General features: G+C 42.4%; 1 protein-coding gene across 4 annotated transcripts in view; it reads left to right on the forward strand.

Moving 5' to 3' along the window:
• Nucleotides 1-17,166: 17,166 nt before the first annotated feature.
• The window catches only part of PTBP3 (polypyrimidine tract binding protein 3), a 50,655-nt gene continuing 45,027 nt past the window's right edge, over nucleotides 17,167-22,794 (forward strand). For 2 of the 4 annotated variants that reach the window (XM_063129174.1, XM_063129176.1), the window contains exon 1: nucleotides 17,215-17,258. Coding sequence is in view for 1 of the 4 variants with exons in the window: in XM_063129175.1 (XP_062985245.1) it covers nucleotides 17,251-17,258 (8 nt within the window). In the remaining 3 variants the exon portion in view is untranslated. Of the gene's footprint in view, nucleotides 17,259-22,794 lie in introns of all 4 variants that reach the window. The other 2 variants (XM_063129177.1, XM_063129175.1) reach the window with 2 other exon arrangements.

A 22,794-nucleotide genomic window follows, 5' to 3' on the forward strand; every position in this document is an offset into this window, starting at 1 on the left:
TAGATAACAGTGTAGGACTTGGACCTGGGACACGTGGGGGACTTCCCAGATGAAGTTTCTGTGGTGCCATCAGCCTACCGCATATACAGAATTTATGGGGGATCCATAGAACAATATTTTCCACTTGTAGCCCTCCTGTGTTTTCCCATTGCTTCATCTTTTTTCTTTCTACAAAAAACTCTTTAAGGCGGAAATGATGGACTAGCTGCACAGCGATTGTTTGGTTGTTAGTGCAAGGGGGCATTTGTCTTGAACCACCCAGAGGTTCATATCCATACATGCTGAATGATCTTGAGCCAGTTGCTAGATTTCAGTCAACAACCCTGACAGGTTGTTGTGACTTATAACATGGGATAATACCTAGGCATAGCACTGTAAACTCCTTAAAAGAAGGATGGGATAGAAACGTAATAAATTAATATTTCAGGACATGAAATTAAGTTCTTATCCAGATAATGAATGAACATGTGTTCCAATCACATATTTCACTTGTATGATAATCCTGCACTTTCTCAGAAAGGTACAGTAGTCCACATGTACTGGATCTAGGACAAGCTTCCTTTGGGGTAATAGGTATAATGTTGTTCACCCAAGATTTTTATGCACTCCAGAGGTGGAGAGGATCTTGAAATATTTTTTTAAAAAAATATCTCACAAAACAACAGCATCTTGGGACAAAGAAGCAGTGGTCATTCTCTCTTTGAGAATAGGGCTTTCCTTCATATCTGTCTCTTCAACTAATTGTAACTCAACGGATCCCTGGTAAGGCAGAGAGCAGAAGTAAAGGGGGACTTTTATGTGGGACAAACCAAATCTGAAAAGAGCTACCTGAATCACCATCTTAATCCTGTAATATACAGCAGATGCCTTCTCCGCCATGGCTTCTAATAGCAGGATCGTTTTCTCCTCCCACCCATTTTTTTAATATCAAGCCTGAGGAAGAATTCTATGAAATTTGAAAAGAAAAAAAATCTCATTGTGACACTCTTCCTATTTGGATTTTTATTTTTTTCCCTAATGGACTAAAACAGCTGCTTGCATTTGAGTCTGCCTGGCTCCGAGACAGTGGCAATACTAATCAGGTACAATCCCCTAGTAGAACAGAACGCTGTCATGCAGCCTCCATATGGCAATTCTAGCTGTAACAAGTTTTCTCTTAAACATCTAAGAATAAAAGCTTATGCCATACAAATAAATGAATAAAGTTGTTCATCTTAAGGTGCCACAAGACTCTTTGTTAGTTTTACTGCAATACAGACTGACAAGGCTTCCTCTCTGGAATGAATAAAATACTTATATTCTCTCTCTCTCCCTGCCTCCCTCCCATTTTTGTTGGACAATGCTCATCCCATGTGGGAAAAAAAACTGTGCTTAGCTTAGATGAGGAGGAGACAAGCCATTCCTGTTTCCACAAGCAGAGACAAGCCTGCTTTAGAGAACTCCTCTCTCTTGTTTGACCCCTAAGGGCTCTGAGGGATTGACATCAAATGTTAAAAGGTCTAGCATGTGCTGGGGTACAACGACGTAGATCTCAAAAGCTTACAGTGATATCGATGTTCCAGTTTCCTAATGAAAATGGGGTCCACGATAAACAGAATGCTTTCTTGCAGAGCTCATGGAGGGGGCGGGGAGGACCAGAGTACGTGCGCAGAAGATAAAATGTGCTGATTAACAAGTTTCTGTTGTATAAGCAAAGAAATGTCAAGCATGCAACCTTCACAGCAATAAATTCTAGATAAGATTAGCCTGGGTAGGGAATAGTATCATCTTGACAGATAATTTAAACAGCATTCTGGACTAGCAAAGGCCCAGCTTTTAAGCAAAAAATAAACATACCCTTTTGCTTCTGTTTGGAAGCCTCCTAGATCCCTTTAAAATGGTAGCCTTTATCTTTCTTTAGAGATCAGATTTCTTTAGAGAGCAATAAATATGCAAATCTAGATGACAAACAAGAAAAGCAGTTTCGTGGAATGCACGTGGAGATAGAAAAACACAGAGCGCAAATGGAAATGTATTTAAAGTATGTAAGTGTGTATCTTAAGCAGACTGTCCCCATGGTGTATATCTCATTGGGCAAAAAATATACATGCCCCTTCTTGTGTTTTGGAATGTGAAATAATATGACTGCAGATTTTTAGCTAGGGATGGTCGCAGCTTGTTGGCTGGATCACATGGAACAAGCAAAACAACACAGCAGAAGGAATCTTGCCGCTCAGGGCAATTGCTTAGGTGGCTTGATGGTTGAGCCAGCCTTGGTGGAAGGCAGCTGAGTTGTCCTATCTGCGTACAACATTAAGCATACTGTGGGCCTTTGGATGAAAGAATGATGAACCACAAGTGTATGGATATTGAAGACATTAAGTGTCATGGATGTAGGGAACATTACATTTGGCTCGAGCAACAAAAAAATGTAGTGAAACTGATAATCAGATAACGTTTTTAAAAAACCAAAAACTAATACAAACTTGACTGTGGATCTGTAACTTGAAACTGAAAAGCATAAAACCAGAGAAAAGGAAGATACCTCCTAATAATTAATAAATGCCAGCAGGGAAGCCATTATTCTCTCCAGCCTGCTGCTATACACAATTGATTTCATCAATAAGCCCCAGCAGGATATGCATTAGAAAGCTATCGGTGCATACTTGGAGTGTTTTATTAACAGCCTGAAGACTGTACTTGCTACCTGACAAGTGTTCCAGCTTTCTCATAATGCATGCTCTGCTATGGCTTACCAAGCTAAGGTCATTTTTCCACTGCAGGGGTGGGGAACCTGTGGTCTCCAGCTGTTGTTGGATGTCAACACCCATCATCCCCAGTCAGCATGACCAATGGTCAGGGCTGATTGAAGTTGTAATCCCAACCCCTCTTTTACAGCTCGATCTTTTGGAAAGATCAGTGATTTGTTCAGGAGGGGGTGGATTGGATTCATGGAGCAGGGAAGAGGTCTGGAATGCAACATGCCATTCCATTTTAGAGGGGGATGAAATTAGTTAAATTTAACACAATAGCTATTTTTCCATGTTGGGTACAGTGCACGAAGGTGGATACAATAATAACCAAATAGGCAAAACTGTGTTTAAAGGTGACTGAAATATTCAGGTTATCATTTCCTTATGTGAACGAAGGAGTTTGTGGCTTGCTGATGAATATCTTTATTTGGTCAGTACTCTGAAAATTTTAAAATGGAGTTGTTATAATCATGATCATCCATATATTGTCCCTGACTCGATCTCTTTGTACTTTCTTGCAAGGTCAAAAACAGAACCCAATGTGAGGTTTTGCAGATAGGAACATGTTTGATTCCTAGTGGCTTTTCTACCAGGCAAAGTAAGCAGGTTGCAAAATGGTTGTAGGAGAGCATACTGTACTCCCCATCTGCAAATCTGGGGTCACTAGGTGACACCCCCACTCCTCAAAAATCATGTTCCTGAATACACTTTGCTTTCTCCAGTAGAAGTGAATGGCTATCTTTTGTCACTGTGGGAAATGCAAAGTGCAGCATGGGAAGGTTATGGAGAAATCCTCCTCCACTTTCCATGCAGCCATGAATTTCACCGTACGATGGGCATCATCAGACGGGGAGAAAGTCGTGTTTCCTTACTGTCGCTATGGCCTCCTGCGGCTGTCCCACAATATCGATGATGCCTGTACATGAGGAAAGATAGAGGAAGCAGCAACGACCATTTGGCCCATTCAGTGGGCATTTTTATTGCCCTGCTTTTCCTGCACTCAGCAGGACATAGCAGCAAGTTTTGCTTTAAAAAAACCCAAGAGGGATTTACTGGGGTCTATTTTGTCACGGACAAAAGACCAGAACATAAGAAGAGCCATGCTAGATCAGACCAGCACTCTGTTCACACAGTGGCCAACCAGCCATCGGCCAGGAATGAACAAGCAGGGATGATCAACAGAAGGGGCAGGAGACGCATGGGAGGCAGATGACATCGTCAAAAGGACACGTAAAAAACCATGAGTGGGGAGTAATGAGCGTGCAATAAAATGCTCATCAGATGATGCCCTACATCTAACAGAAACACTTATAGTAGTTAATAGAACTTAATGTTTTAGAGAAAAACACAAAAAAGCCACAGTTTGAATCCACTGTCTTGCTTACATAAAGATAGCATTGCCTCTATCTGAATTTTATATGTTATGTTGCATCTATAATTATCACTTAGCTGCCCTTTGTGCAAATGGGCTGTTGATTTGTCTTGGATTAAAGGAAACTACACGCTACAAGGCCATCAGAGTTTTGAATGCAAGGTTGTAGATGTCATTTGCTGGGGGAATTGGTAAACAGGAAAAGAGAGTTTAAGTAATCCTTCCCTAATCTGATGCCTCTCAATCTGTTGGACTACAACTCCTATCATTCCTGGCCAGCATGTTCAGTAAATCATCCACCAATTTTCCTTTGCCAGTGTTCCCATGAAGACATTTTACCACTAACCAGGTTTATTTCAAGTCTCAGACCCCAGCTGGGGACTAATTTTGTCTGTTCTTCCCACCCTCACGATTTTGAGATGGGAAATAAAGCTGGCTGGGTGAAAACATGTTCATGGGGGCCTTTGAAAAGGGAAATTAGTGAGCCCTGGAAGGGTTCAGCAGCCCTCCTCTGCCTGCCTGCCTGCCAGTTCTTCCCTGCAAATGTTCCCCTTGCTTTTGTTTTGTGACATTCAGCAAATTTAAGTTTTGTAATATGCGCCTGCTCAACTAACAAGTCATTCTCTCCTGAGCTGTTAATGCATCACATGAAATACTCATTTATTCAAGGTCTAACTTCTCGTATTAGTCTAGCATTTTATAGACAAAAACAGCTGCAAATTAGCCATTATCAGCAGATGGTTTTAGTTTTTAGTTAAATACCATAATCCTATAAAGCAAGAACTCAGCCCAGGGTTTGCTTTCTATGCTGCTTGCTTCATTTGAATTTTGTGATCCAATCCCTTTACAATGAAGATATCTCTTAATTAGTATCAAGAGTTAAACCTTTAATTCTTCCTACCTCATACTAAACACACACATATTTCACACATATACAATTCATATGTTAACAGATTAATATGTGTCAAAGAAATGAGAAGCGTCATTACCAATGACAGCCAAAAGGATCATGTATCCACGGCTAAGAAGCTGAAATAATATTAAGTGTCTGCCATATGTTCTTTCTCCTGCACTGCAGAAACTAAGGTAGCCCATCTGCTAAACTATTTTGCTCCCATTGGGGAAAACATAATGCTCTATTTTGCTCACAAATATTATATCAAAGTGTTAGCATATCTTGAATAATTTCTTTTTTACAGTCCTAAGCAATGTAGTAGCACCCACTCACTGAGCTCAGGTATAGCAAGATGCACGTCAAGTTACATCCAGATCATAACAATTCCACAAAAAGGAATCGCCATGCTGATAATCACAGCGCAGGCTGGTTATGTCAGTGTCATCCCTAATTTGAACATTAGGGCAGGTGTTTTCAAACTGTGCTCCAGAGAGCTCTGGGGTTCCTTATCAGGGCAGGGGTCCTTTACTGAAATGCTCAGTGATGGCAGACAAGCTGCCTTCAAAGCTTGCTCACCACTACTCACATTCCTTGTTCAGTGTTCCATAGAATACACTCCCTTTTTGTGTGCATCAACTATGAAGCCCAAAGGGCCTGGCAAGTATGCAATGTGAACGGTCTGTGCAACTAATAAGTAGTGGCAGAATCTTCTACAACAGAGCCCCTCAAACCCCCTTGAGGATGATCAAAATGACTGAAGCCCACCCATCACAAAACGGCAGTGCAGGAGCGGAGCCAATCACAAAATAGTGGCAGAGTTTGGCATCAGCTGGCAATTACTGCTATAGTTTTATATTTACACTTAATCCCCTTTTGAACTTGTTCAGTTCTTTGCCACAGTGATTTCCTTGTAACAGGGTGATCCATAATTGAATTTTCCTCAAATTAAGTACAGACATTGGTTCTGGGGCTATCATGACCGTCTTCACCGTTCCGGGTTGCCACTGCCTCCCCCCTCAACCCCGCACTTTCTCTCTCCTGGGGTGTCATTGAGTAATCCCAACACTGAAGAGGGAGCGTGGGGGTTCTGGGTGGCCATCCGGTCCAGGAGCCACCCCCGTCCTCTTCCTGGTCACCTTCTACCAGGCTCTGCCCCTGGGTTAGCCCCAGATTGACTGCAAAGTGACATTACATGGTGGAAGTAAATCCCTGATTTTTTCAAATTGGAGCATCGCAGGGAAGCCCCGCAGTGGCTATGAAGCTGCACCTGCATCGTCTAACCAATGAGGCACAGCATCAGTCTCACCATTTCAGACAGGTTGCTGATCCAGAGATTGATTCTGTGTGGATGGCTTTTTATTCTGTATTGTTTTCCTCCATCCTCCCACATGCCTATCAAAGTATTCTTACTTTGAGTTTCTTTCATCCCTCCCTCCTACTGGAGGTACTGGGTGAGTTGTGACACTGAGGCCTGCCTGAAAGTGGACTGAGACCCACTAATAGTCACCAACCCACAGTTTGAAAAGTACTGTTCTACTATAAACCGCAGTCTTCCTTCACCTGGTACCCTCCATATATCTTGTACAGCCTCATTCTCAGCATTAGCTGAGAGTGCTGGGATTTGCAATCCAAGATGTCTAGAGGGCACCAGGCACCAGGAAGGATAATATACAAGATTTTGCAGCTGACCTCAGAAACGACAATAAAGAGAAACGAGGAACATTTCAAACTCCCAGGACACTGAGTAATTGACTTTAAAGCAGTTGTTCTTGAACACAGGGACTTCAAAGAAAAGCTCCAGTATGAAAGTGCTGAATTACAACTTATGAAGAAATTAATTTCTTTTGCCTGTACCTGAATCAAGATAACTCATGTTTATTCCACTACAGGTATTAATTAGCTTTCCAGGCTGTTTGTGTTATCATCAGTATTGTTTTGGGAATGGTCATTGTAAGTATTTTGTATACATTTAATCTTTAACTTAATTTTAATAGTCTGTACGTCATTTCCCCCTGAACTTATGCTCACGGTTTTTTCCATCTACTTGCCAACTTTGGATAAAGATCCTAATATATGCCACATGCACACATGCTTGCCAACTTAGGATAACATTTGGACTCAAGTGCATGAAAGCTTGTCATAATAAATTTGATAGAATTTTAGGTGTCTTGCAATGCTTTAAAGACTCTCAAGTCTCACTTTCCCTCCATGTTTATGTTTTTTATAGGGCGTTTGCAAAATAAAATGTCCAAATTATGAAACTCATTAGAACACAGTTTAAGGAGTCTGATAGCACTTTAGTGTTCTGAAATATTAATGCAAATAAGGGATTTCTGCCAACCTACTTTATCTCAGAATGGTTTTTCTCTAGCCTTTCTTCCCTTTGATTATTTCCTACCTGTGTCAACATATAAGGTCTAAGCTTATCCATGTCAACTCAGAAGTAAAGTCCCATTGATTTCAATGGGGCTTACTCCCAGATAAGTGGATATAGGATTGCAGCCCAATCCTACAAATTTCTAAAAATAAAATCTTATATATAGGATGTGACCTCTGAGTAGATGTGCATAGGGTTGTCTTGTAAATCCTATGCAACCTATAGGTTCTGGCAAAAGGAAATAGAAGTCAATCTGGTTTCCTAGCAAGGCAGTGTAGACTACAATATAACTGTCCTACTTCTTTTTATATTCCAAATATAGAAATATCCTCCATAGTATTTTAAGTCAGACTTTAAATTTAGCTTCTAATAAGAAACATCTGTGGCCTGCCATAAAAATGTGGGGTCTTTACTTTGCTAAACCTCTAAGGGAGATATTTTTAAGGATACAGAACTGAATTACATTTCTTTTTCTCTTGTGCTGATTCAAAAGCCCAGTTTTTGAGAGAAGGGGCCCTCCCGAGGGGAAAGAACAAAATAATCCCAATGATTTCTAAATTTATGTCTGGCCCAGCAGTTAAGTTTAACGGAGGGCTCATCAGTAACCACAAGGCTTTTAGATGAAGGAATACAAATGCAGATCGACACATTCTTTTCAGAATTTGTGCATGTCATAATCCATCCCATTCTCTGATCCTATCTACCAGCAATTCTGGAGCTTGCACTAGGAAACTCATGGCCTAGTATTAGATATAGGTTCCCAACCAGCCAGAATACGACCATAGGCGTGCGCAGCACATTTCATTAGGGGGTTCAGCCAGGGATTTTTTTTAAGGTAAACATTGATTAAATATACAGTAATAAAGGACTTTTTTTCATTCATCAAACAAACAAAATAAATGAAAACTGAAGTAAACTGTATTTTTTTAATTAACAAGTAATCTGTACTTTAAAAATACACATTTTAAAATGGAGACTCTGAATACTATTTTTTTGCTGTAGTGATAACCAGGCATATATAAAGATACAGTCAATTTTCACCATCTTTAAATTTAATCAGATAATGACCTAATCCAAACTTACTAAAACAGATTCACATTTAAAACAGATTCTATCACATTAACAACGAGTGTCATCTTAAATTCCAGCACCATACATAGAATACACCATACATAAAATGCCCTAATAATGATTTTAAAAGATTGTCCTGTGTGCTGCTGAGCAAAGAATTTGGAATGAGGTTCAGGAGAGAGACTTCTGGGGTGAATATAATGAGGACGAGGGGTGGCTGCGAGCCTAGCATAAGAGAGGGCTGGCTGGCAAGATTTGGAGAACTTGGGGGAGTGTAGATCTGTTCTCACTCGGAATTGCTCTGTTTTGGACTTTTCTACTGCTCACTTTCCGTTGTCAGATCATCACCTAGTTTCTTTCAATATTACTCATAATCCTCCTCCTTCACGTCCCGCTTCTCGCTCTTGTCGTGACTTGCAATCTATCAATTATGAGGCTTTTTCTCAGTCTCTAGCCTCCTCTCTTCCTTCTGTCTTTTCGGCTGTCTCCTTGGACTCAGCTGTCTCCTTCTTTAATTCCTCCTTATCTTCAACTCTTGATAATCTTGCTCCATCTACAACTCGGATAGTTCGCCCTTCTCAACCCCAACCGTGGCTCACCTCTTTCCTCCGCTACCTTTGCTGTTGTTCCCGGGCAGCTGAACGCCTTTGGCGTAGGACCAGGGACTGGGCGGACTTTGTCCATTACAAATTTGTACTCTCCTCTTTCTCTTCTGCCATTTCATTGGCCAAACAGCAGTATTACTCAACGTTGATCCAGTCAAATGCTAGGCATCCTCAGCAGCTCTTTGCATCCTTCAATTCTCTTCTGAAGCCTAATCCACCATCTCTCCCTGCCTCTCTGTCTGCTAATAACTTTGCCTCTTTTTTCAATGCTAAAATCCAAACTATTTGCTCTGATCTGGCCAGCTCTGCTCCTCTTCCAGTTCCTGTTCCTCATCTGCCAGTTCCTCCTGCAAATTTCTCTGCGTTTCCTTCGGTCTCAGCTGATGAACTGTCTACAATACTGCGCTCTTCGAAGCCCTCCACTTGTTCTCGTGATCCGATTCCTTCTCGCGTCTTTATTAATCTTATCCCTGCTATCCTCCCTTCCTTGCTTCATATTATTAATTTTTCTCTGTCCTCTGGTTCATTTCCTTCTGCTTTTAAACATGCTACAGTCTCTCCTATTCTCAAGAAACCTACTCTTGATAGGCTATCTCTGTCTAACTACCAACCTGTCTCTTTGTTGCCATTTGTTTCAAAGATCCTGGAGCGTGTGGTCTACTCTCGTTATCTTGACTTTCTTTCTAGTAACTCTGCTCTGGATCCTTTTCAATATGGATTCCGTCCTTTGCATTCCACTGAAACAGCCCTTACTAAGATTACCAATGATCTTCTTACTGCCAAGTCTAAAGGCCATTATTCCGTTCTTATTCTCCTTGATCTAACTGCAGCCTTTGACACGGTTGATCATGATCTTCTTTTAGATTCCCTTCATGACCTTGGATTTTGTGGCTCTGTCTATAACTGGTTTGCCTCCTATCTAGCGGGTCACTCTTTCAGCGTGTTGACTAATGGCAGCTCGTCTTCTTCTTTTCCCCTTTCAGTAGGAGTTCCGCAAGGCTCGGTGCTTGGTCCGTTGTTGTCTTCTTTATACATGTTGCCCTTGGGTAATCTTATTCAATCTCATGGCCTCCAATATCATCTGTATGCTGATGATACACAATTATATCTTTCATCTCCAGATCTTTCTCCTGATGTTCACGATCGTATCTCGGCATGTCTTTCAGATATCTCAGCTTGGTTGCTTCATCGTCGTTTGAAACTTAATATGGCAAAGACTGAATTGCTTGTCTTTCCTCCTAAACCTTCTCCTCATCTCTCATTCTCTCTTACTGTCAATGATGTTACGCTTACTCCGGTCAAGGAAGCTCGTAGTCTTGGCTTTATATTTGATTCCTTGCTCTTTGCCCAGTAGCCAAAGCTTTCTGGGTTACATATAATCAAAAGCAACACATTAATCAAAAAGCCATTTTCATTTTTGAGAATAGAGTTTAGACTACCATATCATTATATAGAAAATCAGTTAATATAATACGGACTATTAGTCTTGATGATTTTAATGCAATAAACACAATTACTTTTAAATATGAAAAAGCTGATAACTTTTTTTATGTTATGATGAACTGGGCTGTTATTGGGCTGGTTGTTTCAATGCCATATTCCCTTTTTGTCTTGTGCTAATGTTTTCTTCATTGGCAGATGACCCTCACAGAAATCCACCAAATGGGAGTTATAATCGGCACCAGTGGTGTCGGGTACAAAGCTGGAGGAGAGTAACATTAACCTACATTCCTTACCCCAGAGTAAAAGGCAAGAATCTTGTAAATACAGGGTGGGCAACTTGTGGCCTTCCAGATTTTTTGGACTCCAACTCCCATCAACCTCTGTGGCCCTGACGGTGCCAGGTTGGGGTGATGGGGGTTGTAGTCCAACAAGCCAGGAAGGCGACAGGGTCGGGAAGGCCGGGCTGAGGGATAAAATGCCTCATTTATTCCCCAAACTACAAGGAGGGGGCGGCGGCCTTTATTACAAATCCACACACACACACACCGACTCTGCCGGGCCTGAGGAGGAGAGTGCCGCTGAGGGGACGTAAAGCCCCCCAACCTCGTTCGCCTCCCTCCACCGTCAGCCACACAGACATCCCCGCTGCCTGGAATCTCACCGGCTCGACGACGACAAGGCCTCATTCGCTCCTCCTTTCCTTCCCTTTCCCGGCTTCGAGGCTTCCCGCGCTCTCGATTTGAGGCGGAGCCGAATGGCGGCGGCGGCGTCAGAGGCCGGGGCTGGCCTTCCCTCGTCGGCCTCCTCCTCCTCCTCACCCTGCGCCTCAGTCCCTCCTTCCCGGGCCAGCTGGATTCTGTCACCGGCAGCGATGGGGGCCAAGCGATGGCGGCGCCTGAGGTGACTCGGGCCGCCTGGGAGAAGGAGCGAAGGCGGCGCCGGAGCCCAGCGAGCGAGAAGGGAAAACCCGCCGGGCCTGATCCGGCTCCTTGGAAGCCCTCGAAGCCTTTGCTCCTTCCTTCCCCACCGCCATTCACGTCCCCCTCACCCTCTCCTTCTCCTCTCCATCCTCCTCCTCCTCAGCCCTATCCATCGTCCACTTCCCCCCATCATTTTAATACTTCTTTCTCCGCCTCGTCCTTTCCACACGACAACTCCCTTCACAATTCTCTCCCCTCCTTTCCCCCCATTTCCCCCATTAGTATCTTCTTCTTCTGCACCCCGCCTTCCTTCCTCATCTTCTTTAAACTCTCCCTTTCCCTCTCGGGGCAAACATGGCGGCGGCAGCACATTAGGGGGTTCAGTTGAACCCTCTGCACCCCCTGTGCGCACGCCAATGAATACGACTGACTTGGGCAGTTTCCCCTCTCCTAGCTTACCTTTGCCAGGCATTGAAAGTAAAAGTTAGTTTTCCAGCCCTTGGCCTGTTTTCTAACACTCAGTGTTTAAATAATTATATAAAATATTGCTGGCTTTGGATTTCTCTGCCATGGATTCACTTGATTTTACCATCTCTGGCTAAGTTTGCTCACTTCCTTGAGTGATCTGCTTTGTATGGGTTTTGACTTCCCCACCATGGATTCATTAGTTATCCTTGAGATGACTCATGCACTCAGCATCTGTGTTTTCCATCCGTAAAGTTGGCAGATGTTTTCCAGAATGTCTTCTAATGCTTAATTCCTGAATAATATACTGCTATATTAATATGTGCCTTAACAGTGCCAGCTCCAGAGGGCCCTCGAGTAAGACACCCTCGATGCCCCCCCTACATCAGTGAGTCTGCCTTCTAACTGCCATTGTCACCAGCTGCTATTGTACCGCATTCTCTTTCTCACTATTGCTACAACTTGCTTGTTTTAAAGAGAACGAGCCAGTAAGCAAGTAGGCAATGGCATCTACTGCTTCCTCTTTACCACTGTTGTTTGGGCCAGAGTGAGAAGCAGGTGAACAAGCAGGTTGCAGTGGTGAAGAGCAGGAAGAATTTCAGGGCATTATTTTCAATGGGCCCCTGCTAGGATATAGGTCCTTGACAGATGCCCAACCATGCCTACTCTTGACGCTGTCCTTGTGTCATAATGTGTTATCTGTGGCTGTGAAATCATTAGCCTGAATTATTTATTTATTTATTTATTTATCATACTTATACCCCGCTCCTCAGCCAAAAAAGGCTCTCGGAGCGGCTTACACTTGGCAAAAAAAGACAGTCCCTGCCCTCAGGCTTACAATCTAATAAAGACATGACACACAAGGAAAAGGAGTCAAGGAGGGAGGGAGGGAGGAGAGAGAAAGAGAGAGAGAGAGAGAGAGAGAGAGAGAGAGAGAGAGAGAGTGTCCAGCAGGAGCAGGCCCCGATGTTACTTCTGCCTGCTCCTGTCCCCTCGGTCCTTCTTCTTCCCCACAGGGCCAAGATGGCAGTTTGCCCTGTGGGAGGGGGGAAGAGTACAGCAGGAGCAGGCCCCGATGTTACTTCTGCCTGCTCCTGTCCCCTCGGTCCTTCTTCTTCCCCACAGGAAGAAGAATTAGGCATGCTTTTGTTCTTAATTTGTGCTTGTGGCACATTTAGAGTTTGGATTATGGATTTTTAGACCGCTGTCATTTACAGATGTATATTGCTTGGTGGCAGGCCCTTGCAATAGCTATACACCAACCTATAGCTAAGCTCTACCGCAAGCACAGGGCTCCATCCTTTGCTTCTAGGCTCCGTCCCTTGACCCTTACAGGATCCCATCTCCAGGGACCTTTCCCCTTTTTCACATTATTTGAACTGTGTGTCAATCCACACAGAACCTTGCATTGTAGCATAGCAATATGTTTAGGATGGACCAAAGGACTTCTTAATCCAATGCGTATTTAGGGAATTCACTGCCCTAAGATGTGGTGATGACCATTATGGTTAGCTTTAATAAAAGGATTATTTTTATTTATTTATTTATTTATTTAAGTATTTTTATGCCGCCATTCAGCCAAAAAAGGCTCTCATGGCGGCTTACAAAAGTATTTCTTGATAGTCTAGGCATATTTGTGGAGGAGAAGCCAATTGACAATTAGCAACCATCCTAACTAAATAAGAACCTCCTTGTTCAGAGGCAGTATACCTCTGAATACTGGAGAAAAATAGCAGGGGAGCTGCAGCTGGCTAACCTCCAATGGGAATCTAATGCTGTTGGTCTCATCTTTATGGTCTTTCAGGGAGGCCCCTTTAGAAGGCCATGTGTTTGACTTCAGCTGTGAAGCACACAGCCGATATTTCTCTTCTCATCTCGCCATCACAATGCTATACTTTGCAACTGCTTCTGCATACCTGATATGTTACAGGGGGCAGGGGCGGGGAGACATTAAAAAAACTCTTTGACTACAGTGATAAAAGAATACTCTGAGCATGTGCAGTTTTATATTTTAAACTATCATAAATCATAGCATCATCATTACTGCAGGATAAAATGGCGTTTGCTTCTGCTACCCCAACCCTAAACACATTTAATTCGGAAGAACCACAAATTTGATGTAGAAAAGGGTAGTATATATTTAAAATAAAATGAGCATCTGTAAACATTGACATGTCCAGATGGCTGCCCCATGATTATGGAATGCTTTTAAAGATAAGAAGAAAGGATACTGTTTTGAGCAGTGTCAGTTCCGGTGGGTCCGACGCCGATGCTGACACCTGGCCTGTTTACAGCTGCCTCCATCACCTGCTACTCTCTATGTGGTTACTGAGGGCGCTTGGACTGCAGGCCCTAGACTTTGGCCCCAAGACAGAGCTGATAGCAAAGAAAAGAAAGCCTGACTCACCCTTTTAGAATGCTTGTGCCTGGTAATACTGAGTACAATCTGATGGGGGAACCACTCCATACTAACAGACTGCAGGATATTCAAGGCCCAGTTCTTCAAGCCCTTTCATAAAAGCTTAGGCATCTGTTATCAAAACAAACAGAACTGGCAGCTTTGACAACTAAAACAGACACAACAAAACAGTCTTTGAGTTTCATCTCCCTTACCTTTTTTTTTTTTTGCCTCAATAACATCAAGCCACACTCAGCTGTTCTCAGGCTTCTCTTGTGCATCAGAGAGGTCTGCTTGTTTCAGTAGTGTATATACTTCTGATTACCATTTACTGGGGACAAAAACAGGGAATGCCATCATGCTTTTTTTATAGCTTCCCAGGAACATCTATCTGGACATGGGGGATAGAATGCTGGACTAGATGGACCTTTGAACTTATCCAGCAAGGCAATTCTTATGGTCTCGGGAGTGGGTGGGGTGGGGGTGGGGAGCTAAGCAACATGAATATGGATTGGCTCTCACCACTAAAATCAAATGGAAAGCTCTTTCAGATGGCATGGCCAGTGACAACACTCAGCAACTGTTGGGTGTGCAGGATCCATCCAGGGTCAATGTCTCTGGGCCTAATGTGATTTCTAATCCCCCATCCTTGCAGCTTTCTCAAACTATGTTATGCAATTACTTGGGAGTAAGTCCTGTTGAACTTAGTTAGACTGACTTCTGAGTAAACATACATGGGGTTTTGCTGCATGTGCTCAGGATGAGGATAACGCAGGATGAGTTATATGCAATGTTCTCTTGCTGGAGAAGCGACAGGTCTTTTGCTATATTTTACCCTCTCTGCAAGCTTCCCTTTTGTTGATCCACAGGTCTCAACCTCAGTGGTTTCTGTGGCCCAAACTCTGGAAAGGTTGATGATTAGATTTCCTTTTGGCCATAGAGTGGATTACCTTTGTTCTCAGGTTACAGGATGGAAAGAAAACTGAAAGTCCAAGTAAAATAATTGAATATGAACTTTCAATTTCCTTTCAGCTCTGTAACTCGAGGACTAGCAAGAACCACCTCACCTCTGACCAAGGGAAATTTAATTAGCAGCTACACTAAAAGTTGGTTTGCTGAACCAACAAAGGTAAAGTCCAAAATGGAAATAAGTATTCAATTTTTTTAATGCTATGAGAGTTCTTTTTTTGCCTGGCGAAGGCTAGAAGTTCATCTGCTGTGCTCAGTATGAATTGCTGTGTTGGATGTACTTCCTGATTGGAACATGGCATACTTAGAATAGGGATTCTGAGATGCAAATCCCCCTACCCCAATACATCACTAAATTGGTTGTAAGTGGATCATTCAGTCTTTCCGCCTTACCCAGAGACAACTGCAGAACTACTTGCCCTCAGAAGAGGTAGGTTGGAAAAAGAAATTTCCCTGGAGCCTTTATTATGTTTATTTCTTGCAACATGCATATATTTCTGTCTTCAAACTAGTGTGGCCCTGCCCAGATGGTTATGCAATCCCCCAGTATCTCCCAATGCATTCAGAAGAATAGATTGCTTTCCCATTGAGTTGGGTTGAGGAGAGTTAGTGTAAATAGAGAGGATACTTCTGGCAATTTAGGGTCCTCTCAATTTATCTTTATGACCAGTCCATTTGGGATGTGGAGCCCCTGCACAGGAGCTCCAGCTGCTGCTTGGAAAAACCGATAGGCATCCAATACAGAGATAGGCATAGTGCAGCCCTGTAAGGGTCACAGTTTTATACAAATTAGCTGTTTTAAGAAAAAACATAAGGAAAATATAGTTCAGAAACTCTTCTTGAACAGCTGAATCGAAGTTGGCACTTTTGGGGTGGTAGTGCAAGTAGATAGCCTTGCCTAGAGCACAAAATACTTTGGCACCGGCCCTGCCTATACATGTCTATTCAGAAGTAAATCCCATTGTTTTCAGTGGGGGTCATTGCTAGGTAAACTTAAGCTGCATTTCGTTATCCGCTCACCTGAGAGTAAGCCCCATTGAACTGGATGGGTGTTTGTTTTTTTCTAAGCAGCCGTAAAGGGAGTTGCACTGTTAAGTCCATTGAAAACAATGGATTTAACATACCTAACGCTCTACTAGTGTCTGACCCTGATCCTTTGGGCATCTGAAAATAGTTCACGCATTTCGATCAAGACAATCTACCAATTGTAATACACCCCGCTTTCTCTCTTCTATGCCCATGATTAGAATCCCGCATAGTTCGGTGGCAGACTGAAGCATTTCAGAGTATTCATTTTACAAGAGAAAACTTATCTTCATTACTTTATATATTTTGCATTCTTTTCAAGTCTCTTGAGAGAAGGGGAACTGGTGTTTTGGGGTTTGTTGTTTTTTACATTCTCAACAAGGAAACAAATGTGACAAAGCAGTTGGAAAACTTTTGAGAACAATTTTAAAACGCAGCTGAAATGACAGAATGACATTTTCCTGTATGTTTTGGAATCCTCCGTGATCAGATCAGCCCTGCCCGCGCCTGCCGACTTAAGCCCCCAATTCCTCTCTCCACTCGCCTCGCCTCCCCTTCCCGAAAGGCAACACACACACACCGCCCGCAGCAGCAGCTGCCTGTTGTTATTGCCGCCGAGGCCCGCGTGCACAGACCTCTCCAGGGGAGACGCGCGCGCGCGCATGTGTGCTCGCGCACATGCCTTCCAATGCTCGCGTTCAAAGAGAGGCCAGTGAGAAGCGCACGCGCCCCTTGCCTGCGTGCTCCCCGCCCCAACTGACGCTTGGGTGTGTCCCTAAGCCCTGGCCCGGGGGCGGGGAGGAGGAGGCAGACCGGGCACAGAACAGCTGTCGCGCATGCGCGCCGCCGGCAGCCCCGCCCCCTCCACCCATCCTTTCTCGTTTTTCCTTCTGTGAGGCGGCTGCTCCGCTCCCTTTCCCGTCCCTTCCCCCTCGCCCTGTCCCGTCCCTCGCCGCTTCCTTCCTCCTGTCTGTGCCATGGATGGGTAAGTACCTTCCTCGCCCCGGCGGCTGAGGGCGGACGGATTCCATCCACCCGCCTGTTGAGGGGGCGAAAGGACTCTTCTGGCCGCCGCCGCCTTTCCACCTCACGGGGCCAGTTCTGCGCTCGGCCAGTGGCTTCGGTTGCATTGTATATACACAATATCCGGGGTGCGGTTGGGGGGCCATGAAGGCAGCGGGCTGATAAGAAGGGAAGTGTGTCTGTGTTTTGTGAGAAGGGGGGGCGAACAGGAACACAAAATTGGCGCAGCAAGTCGAGTAGGTTTGTGTGTCTGGGGAGGGAGGGGGGCAGATATTACGTAGGTGGGGCAGCAAGGATGGGGGAAGAGAGGTGGGCGAAAGGAGCTGAGATGTTTGGGAGGGATGTTGTTCGGAGTCTCACTCTCCTCTCGTAGACTTCCTCCACCGCCCCTCGCGGATCCTGTTTTCTTTCCCTCCTTTCTCTCCACCCCCCCCCCCTCCACAGCCTTTCTGGGGGAGTGTGGAAAAGAGAGGTCATGTAGAGTTTGTAGTAGGAGCTGCTTTCTGGGCATGTGAGAGGCGATGAAGAAACCAAGGTTGCCTTGCCTTCCCCTCCCCTCCCCTCCCTTTCCCCCCAAACCTCACGGGGTGGGGGAGGGGAGGGGAGGGAGGAGGAGAGCAAAAAAGCCCAGCTCTTAACTTTTCCCTCAGGTATGGCTGGCCCACGCTAAGAGCCAGCCTTAAACTTCTTCCCTATGATTGTGCTCAGAGGAAAGTCACGCCGTGCTGCAGGATTGTCGGGGTTCCCCCCCCCCTTTCTGGTTCTTTTCCTTGCTAGCCTTTGTGCCTTCTGAAGGGAAAGAAAGAAAGAAAGAAAGAAAGAAACATCCGAAAGAGCAACAGATTTCTCTTTCTCTCCACCCCATTTTCTCTTCCTCTTTGGTTTCGACAATGAAGCAGGAAGACTACGTTGAGGACGCTTGGACTGAGCTCTTTCTTTCTTTCCTATTGCGAAGGGCACTTGCCAGGTGTGGCTGTTGAGTTTGGTTTTGCAGTTGCTGTTAGGGGACGTGGTAATGTTTTAATTGGTGCTGTTGGTAGAGAGATGAAAACTAATGTGCGCGCATGGGGAGGGGTAAGGAAATGAGACTAAACAAGCTGGTTCTGGGAGGGACGGGAAAAAGCACAGGCCGCTGGCGTGTTTCCTCTTTGAGCCCGGGGAATGGTGACCTCGAGGATGGGAGACACCCACAGGGGGGAGGGGGTTGTTGTCTAAGCACATTATGACTTTCCAACCCCTACAGAGGAATACAACCAGGAAATGGAGGGAGCGCCACCTTAAGTTAAAAGGTTCAGCCTTGTCCACTTCTAAAATTGTAGAAGTATCTTGTATGGCACGAACTTAAGCAGCAACTGGAGAAGCTTACTTCTTGACTTTGAACTGATGAAGTCCATTAACTAATTAATTGGAACTTTTGCCCCACATCACCGTGAAACTAGACACTGTGTTTCTTGTTGGCTGTTCAGATGCTTAAATGAACTGATAAAAATGCTTGCCTATAGCTCTTACATGCTTTTTTAATGTTATGTTGCCACAGAAGAATCCCTTGAAATTTTCTTATACTGACTCCTTTTAGAATGAATTCAAATGTACTTTAAGTTCCATTATTTTTGAAATGTTGTGAATTTTAGGCTTGGTTTAACATTTTAGATGTTATTTTATCCTGGAATGCTAAGAATGATGCACATAGTTATGGAAATCCCACTTACTTGAGGAAGTGCTCCATTGAATTCAATGGGAATTACTTCTGAGGACACATATTTAGGATTGTACTGTAATTTGAATCTAAATGGAGCTCTAAACTTTAGATGTTTCTCAAAGTTGCTATAAAGCAAAACCCTGAAACGCGTATACTCTAGAGTCTAATATATATGCAATTTCAGATTTTGCTATATAGCATTCCTTCAAGATAAATTCAGAATACTGCATTGTGACATGACATCACTGGGTTAATCTAACTTTTATTCTATGTGAAATTTATTTTACTAATACATTATCTTGAAAGCCATACTACAGAAACGTAATGTTTTATACTGCACAATGGGTAGTTAAGCACAGCAAGCCATTTCAGAAATTTAGAGAACTGTTCATCAGTAGCTAATTTTGCATGTACGGTAGATGCGTCAGTAACGTGATGTTTAGCGTCTACATTGTGTATAATTTTCAAGAAAATCCCCAGTATTCTTGTGTGATGTGGCACCTCTCCTTGTAAGCTGAGTAGTTGGTATTGGAAGCCCAAATGTTCCAAGTATCTGTTTTCTTCTTCAAAAGTCTGAAATGCAAAAATAAAGAAGAAAGTATAATTGGCCTATATTTTGCTGCTTATCTTCTATGCATTTTGGGTTTTCTTCTGTAAACAAAATATATTTGAAGCAAAGGAAGCTGAGGTTCTCAGGGTTCCAAAGGTGTCTGATGATCTTTCTGGTGGGAGAGGGTGTTTCATCTATCAGAATATATTGTACATCCTACTTGGTATAAATTTAGATGGAAGGCAAAGTTCAAGTAGTCTTTTAGGTATGAAGTTGGTGCTACCAATTTTGTCTAGATACCTAGATCTAAAATGGAGATAATAGTGAAGTTATCTCATGGTGTGGTATTCATTATGATTGAGAAGATTAAACTCATTGTGCAGAGTAGACTTACATGGCAGTTACCACATTTTTCACCTTTATATATTTGTGTGTGTGTGTGTGTTAGGAGAATGTAGGTTTTAACACTTTCTCAGTCTATAAAGCCTTTATATATTCTGTTCTCTTGACTAGTGTTGGGCCTGAATTTGAATTTCTGCGTAGCCAATATTTTGGGGGAAATTCTTAAGCAAAAGATTCTCAGCTTTAGTTCTCTGATTATAAACATGGAGTTATAGTGACCTCAGGAATCATGTGAGGATGAACTAAATCAGGAGTAGGCAACCAGGTGCCCTCCAGATGTTTTGGACTACAGCTCCCAAAATACATGCTGGCTGGCCTTATGGGAGTTGTAGTCCAAACTATCTGGGGGGCTCTAGGTTGTCTGCCTCTAAGCTCAATATAAAGGCTACAATCCAGTGACTCTATAACCCTCCTCAAAATTTGCTGTTGTAACCCCCTGTCCTCCAAGCAGCACTTTAAAGCACCTTTCAGCTGTGGGTATATTTTTCATAGGTAAGCTCAGGGGGAAATGTTCCCCCTTAAAATGTTTTAAAAGCTCTTGTTCCAAATTACTTCATCAAATTAAAAAACTTGTTTAGCGATTATTAGTATTTATCATGATTTATAAAGCGCCTAAATTTTTCTGAGCTCTGTTTAAAGATTAAAAGGACAGTCCCTGCTGCAAACACTTAGTCTAATAAATATGAAAGGTGGAAAAAGGAATGTATTTATCAATTCTTTAAAAGTTAACATAATTGATCTTTTAGTGACCAGCTGAAATGGCTACTGAGAAGACAGTTCTGGGAGAGGAGGAGCCAAAACGACAGTTGTTCCCAGCTGACTGATGGGGCTGGATTTTGCCATTTGGCCTCCTCAGACACAGCCAGGTGGGAAAAAAAAAATAGAGACCAGCTTGAGCGTGGGCAGCTTCTAAATTTTATTTTGAATTATGACAATATTAAAACACCAATAGCTTATCAGTTGTTCAATTCTATGCATGTTAGGTTGGAAACACATTCCAGTGAGTTCATTAGAATTCCCAAGTAAATTTGCACAAGATTTCCAGCTAAAAATATCATGCCAGTCGTTACGACTATATTCTGCTCTGCTATCTTCTGCTCTGTTATAATCACCTTGTGTCTAATGAGCCAGTACATAGGAATTGGATTTGCAATTTGTCCTTAAGAGTATCAGAAATTGGTTCAAAGGAGCAGGTTTCTTGCTATGAAAAGTTTGAACTAAGCTTTCTGTGTTGAGTTCAACTGGTTACAATAATTGAAGGTGAATAAATGACTTTAATTTTATTGTTTACAATAACCGGGTGAGTGATGTGGTAGTTAGTGCCTAGAATCTGTGAATATACAGTGCTTAGGATTTCTTTTAAGTAGGCTTTGGATTCAACAGTTCTAATTCACTTGAATAGGTAAAGGGAATGTTCCCATAATAAAGCTGACCTTATTCTACTTGTTGATAGGTCAAAGGAACAGTTTTTCGAGTGATCAGAGAAAATTGAATTGCCCTAGAATCCTTATAACATACAATTTGAAGAATTTTGTAATAGAATTCCAGAAGTTACATAATATCAAATACACACAAAAATGGCTTTATTTAAAAAGGGATGTAAATATAGCAACTTCGATGCCTAAATAATAGGGCTGTCAACTCATTAAAGAATGTTTAGTTGATCTGCCTTTTAACCAGTTCATTATCATGCCTGCATGTCAATGAAACTTCAACGTATATGCTTTGAGAGTATAACATTTACTAAAAGTTGTTAGGAGGAAAGACAATCTTGAATATTTTTTTTATTTCCTATTATAGTAACATGCCAGAAGCAAGTAGCCTTAAAAGTAAATAAATGTGCCAACTTATAGCCATAATATTTAAAATTGCCCCTCACTGATTAAAGTTTTAGTTGATTAATCACCTAATTAAAATGTTAGCACATTCATTTAAGTGCTTGAAAATCCATACTGATTTCAGTCATGTGTAGTGGAAAATTTTCAGGAAATTTTTGCAGTGCCTCATTTTTCTGTGAAAATTTTTCTGTTTCATAACAATGGCTGCATGCAAATGCAAATCGTATATGAGGCAAGTTTGGCAGTTTCAAAGTTGTAATTAATGCTTTCTATGTGATTATCCCTATCAAGTATGTGAGAGAATGCATATATGTCATTGAAATACATATATGTCTTGATGTGAAATGAAACTAATAAGCTGAAAGATGCCACAGCAACCTCAGTGGAAGAGAATTACACTCTGTTAAATAGATGAGTAGTTGCTAAAATTTATTAGTGTGTCAACAGTTTTCAGTACCTATTTTCTTCTCTTAAATTTAAACAATGTAAGAGAAGTGTGTGCCATTGCCTTTTCATTTTTACAAGTATTCTAATAAATTTGTTTTCATGATATAACATGTAAATCACATGAAGTTTGCTTTAACGTTTCCCTTCAGATATTTCAGGGCAAATACTTTGGGTGTATTGGGACAAACAAATTACATGGAATACTTTGTGGTTTACCTAAATGCATGTAAAATATACATGCTAAATAAGATCACTATGTAGTGCATCCCAAAATTTAGCATTGCATTTTCTGATACAAACAACCCAATGCAAATTAGCCTAATTCAAAATTCTCTGAAAAACACGCATCACTGACTGATTTAATTTTAAATATTTTTATAATATAAGTTGACAATATGAGTGGACATGATGCGTATTATGATGCTTCTTGTAGCGTACAGTATTTGTGATAGTTCCCCCCACAAGTATTAGTGAGCTTTAAACTGGGCTTGCAGCCATGATTTTTAGAAATATTTTTAATGATGAGTATGATGTCTTTGCTATAGAGGTTCCACAGATATTT

The sequence above is a fragment of the Elgaria multicarinata genome, chromosome 6, assembly GCF_023053635.1.
Source record: "Elgaria multicarinata webbii isolate HBS135686 ecotype San Diego chromosome 6, rElgMul1.1.pri, whole genome shotgun sequence".
Classification (NCBI taxonomy): Eukaryota; Metazoa; Chordata; class Lepidosauria; order Squamata; family Anguidae; genus Elgaria; species Elgaria multicarinata.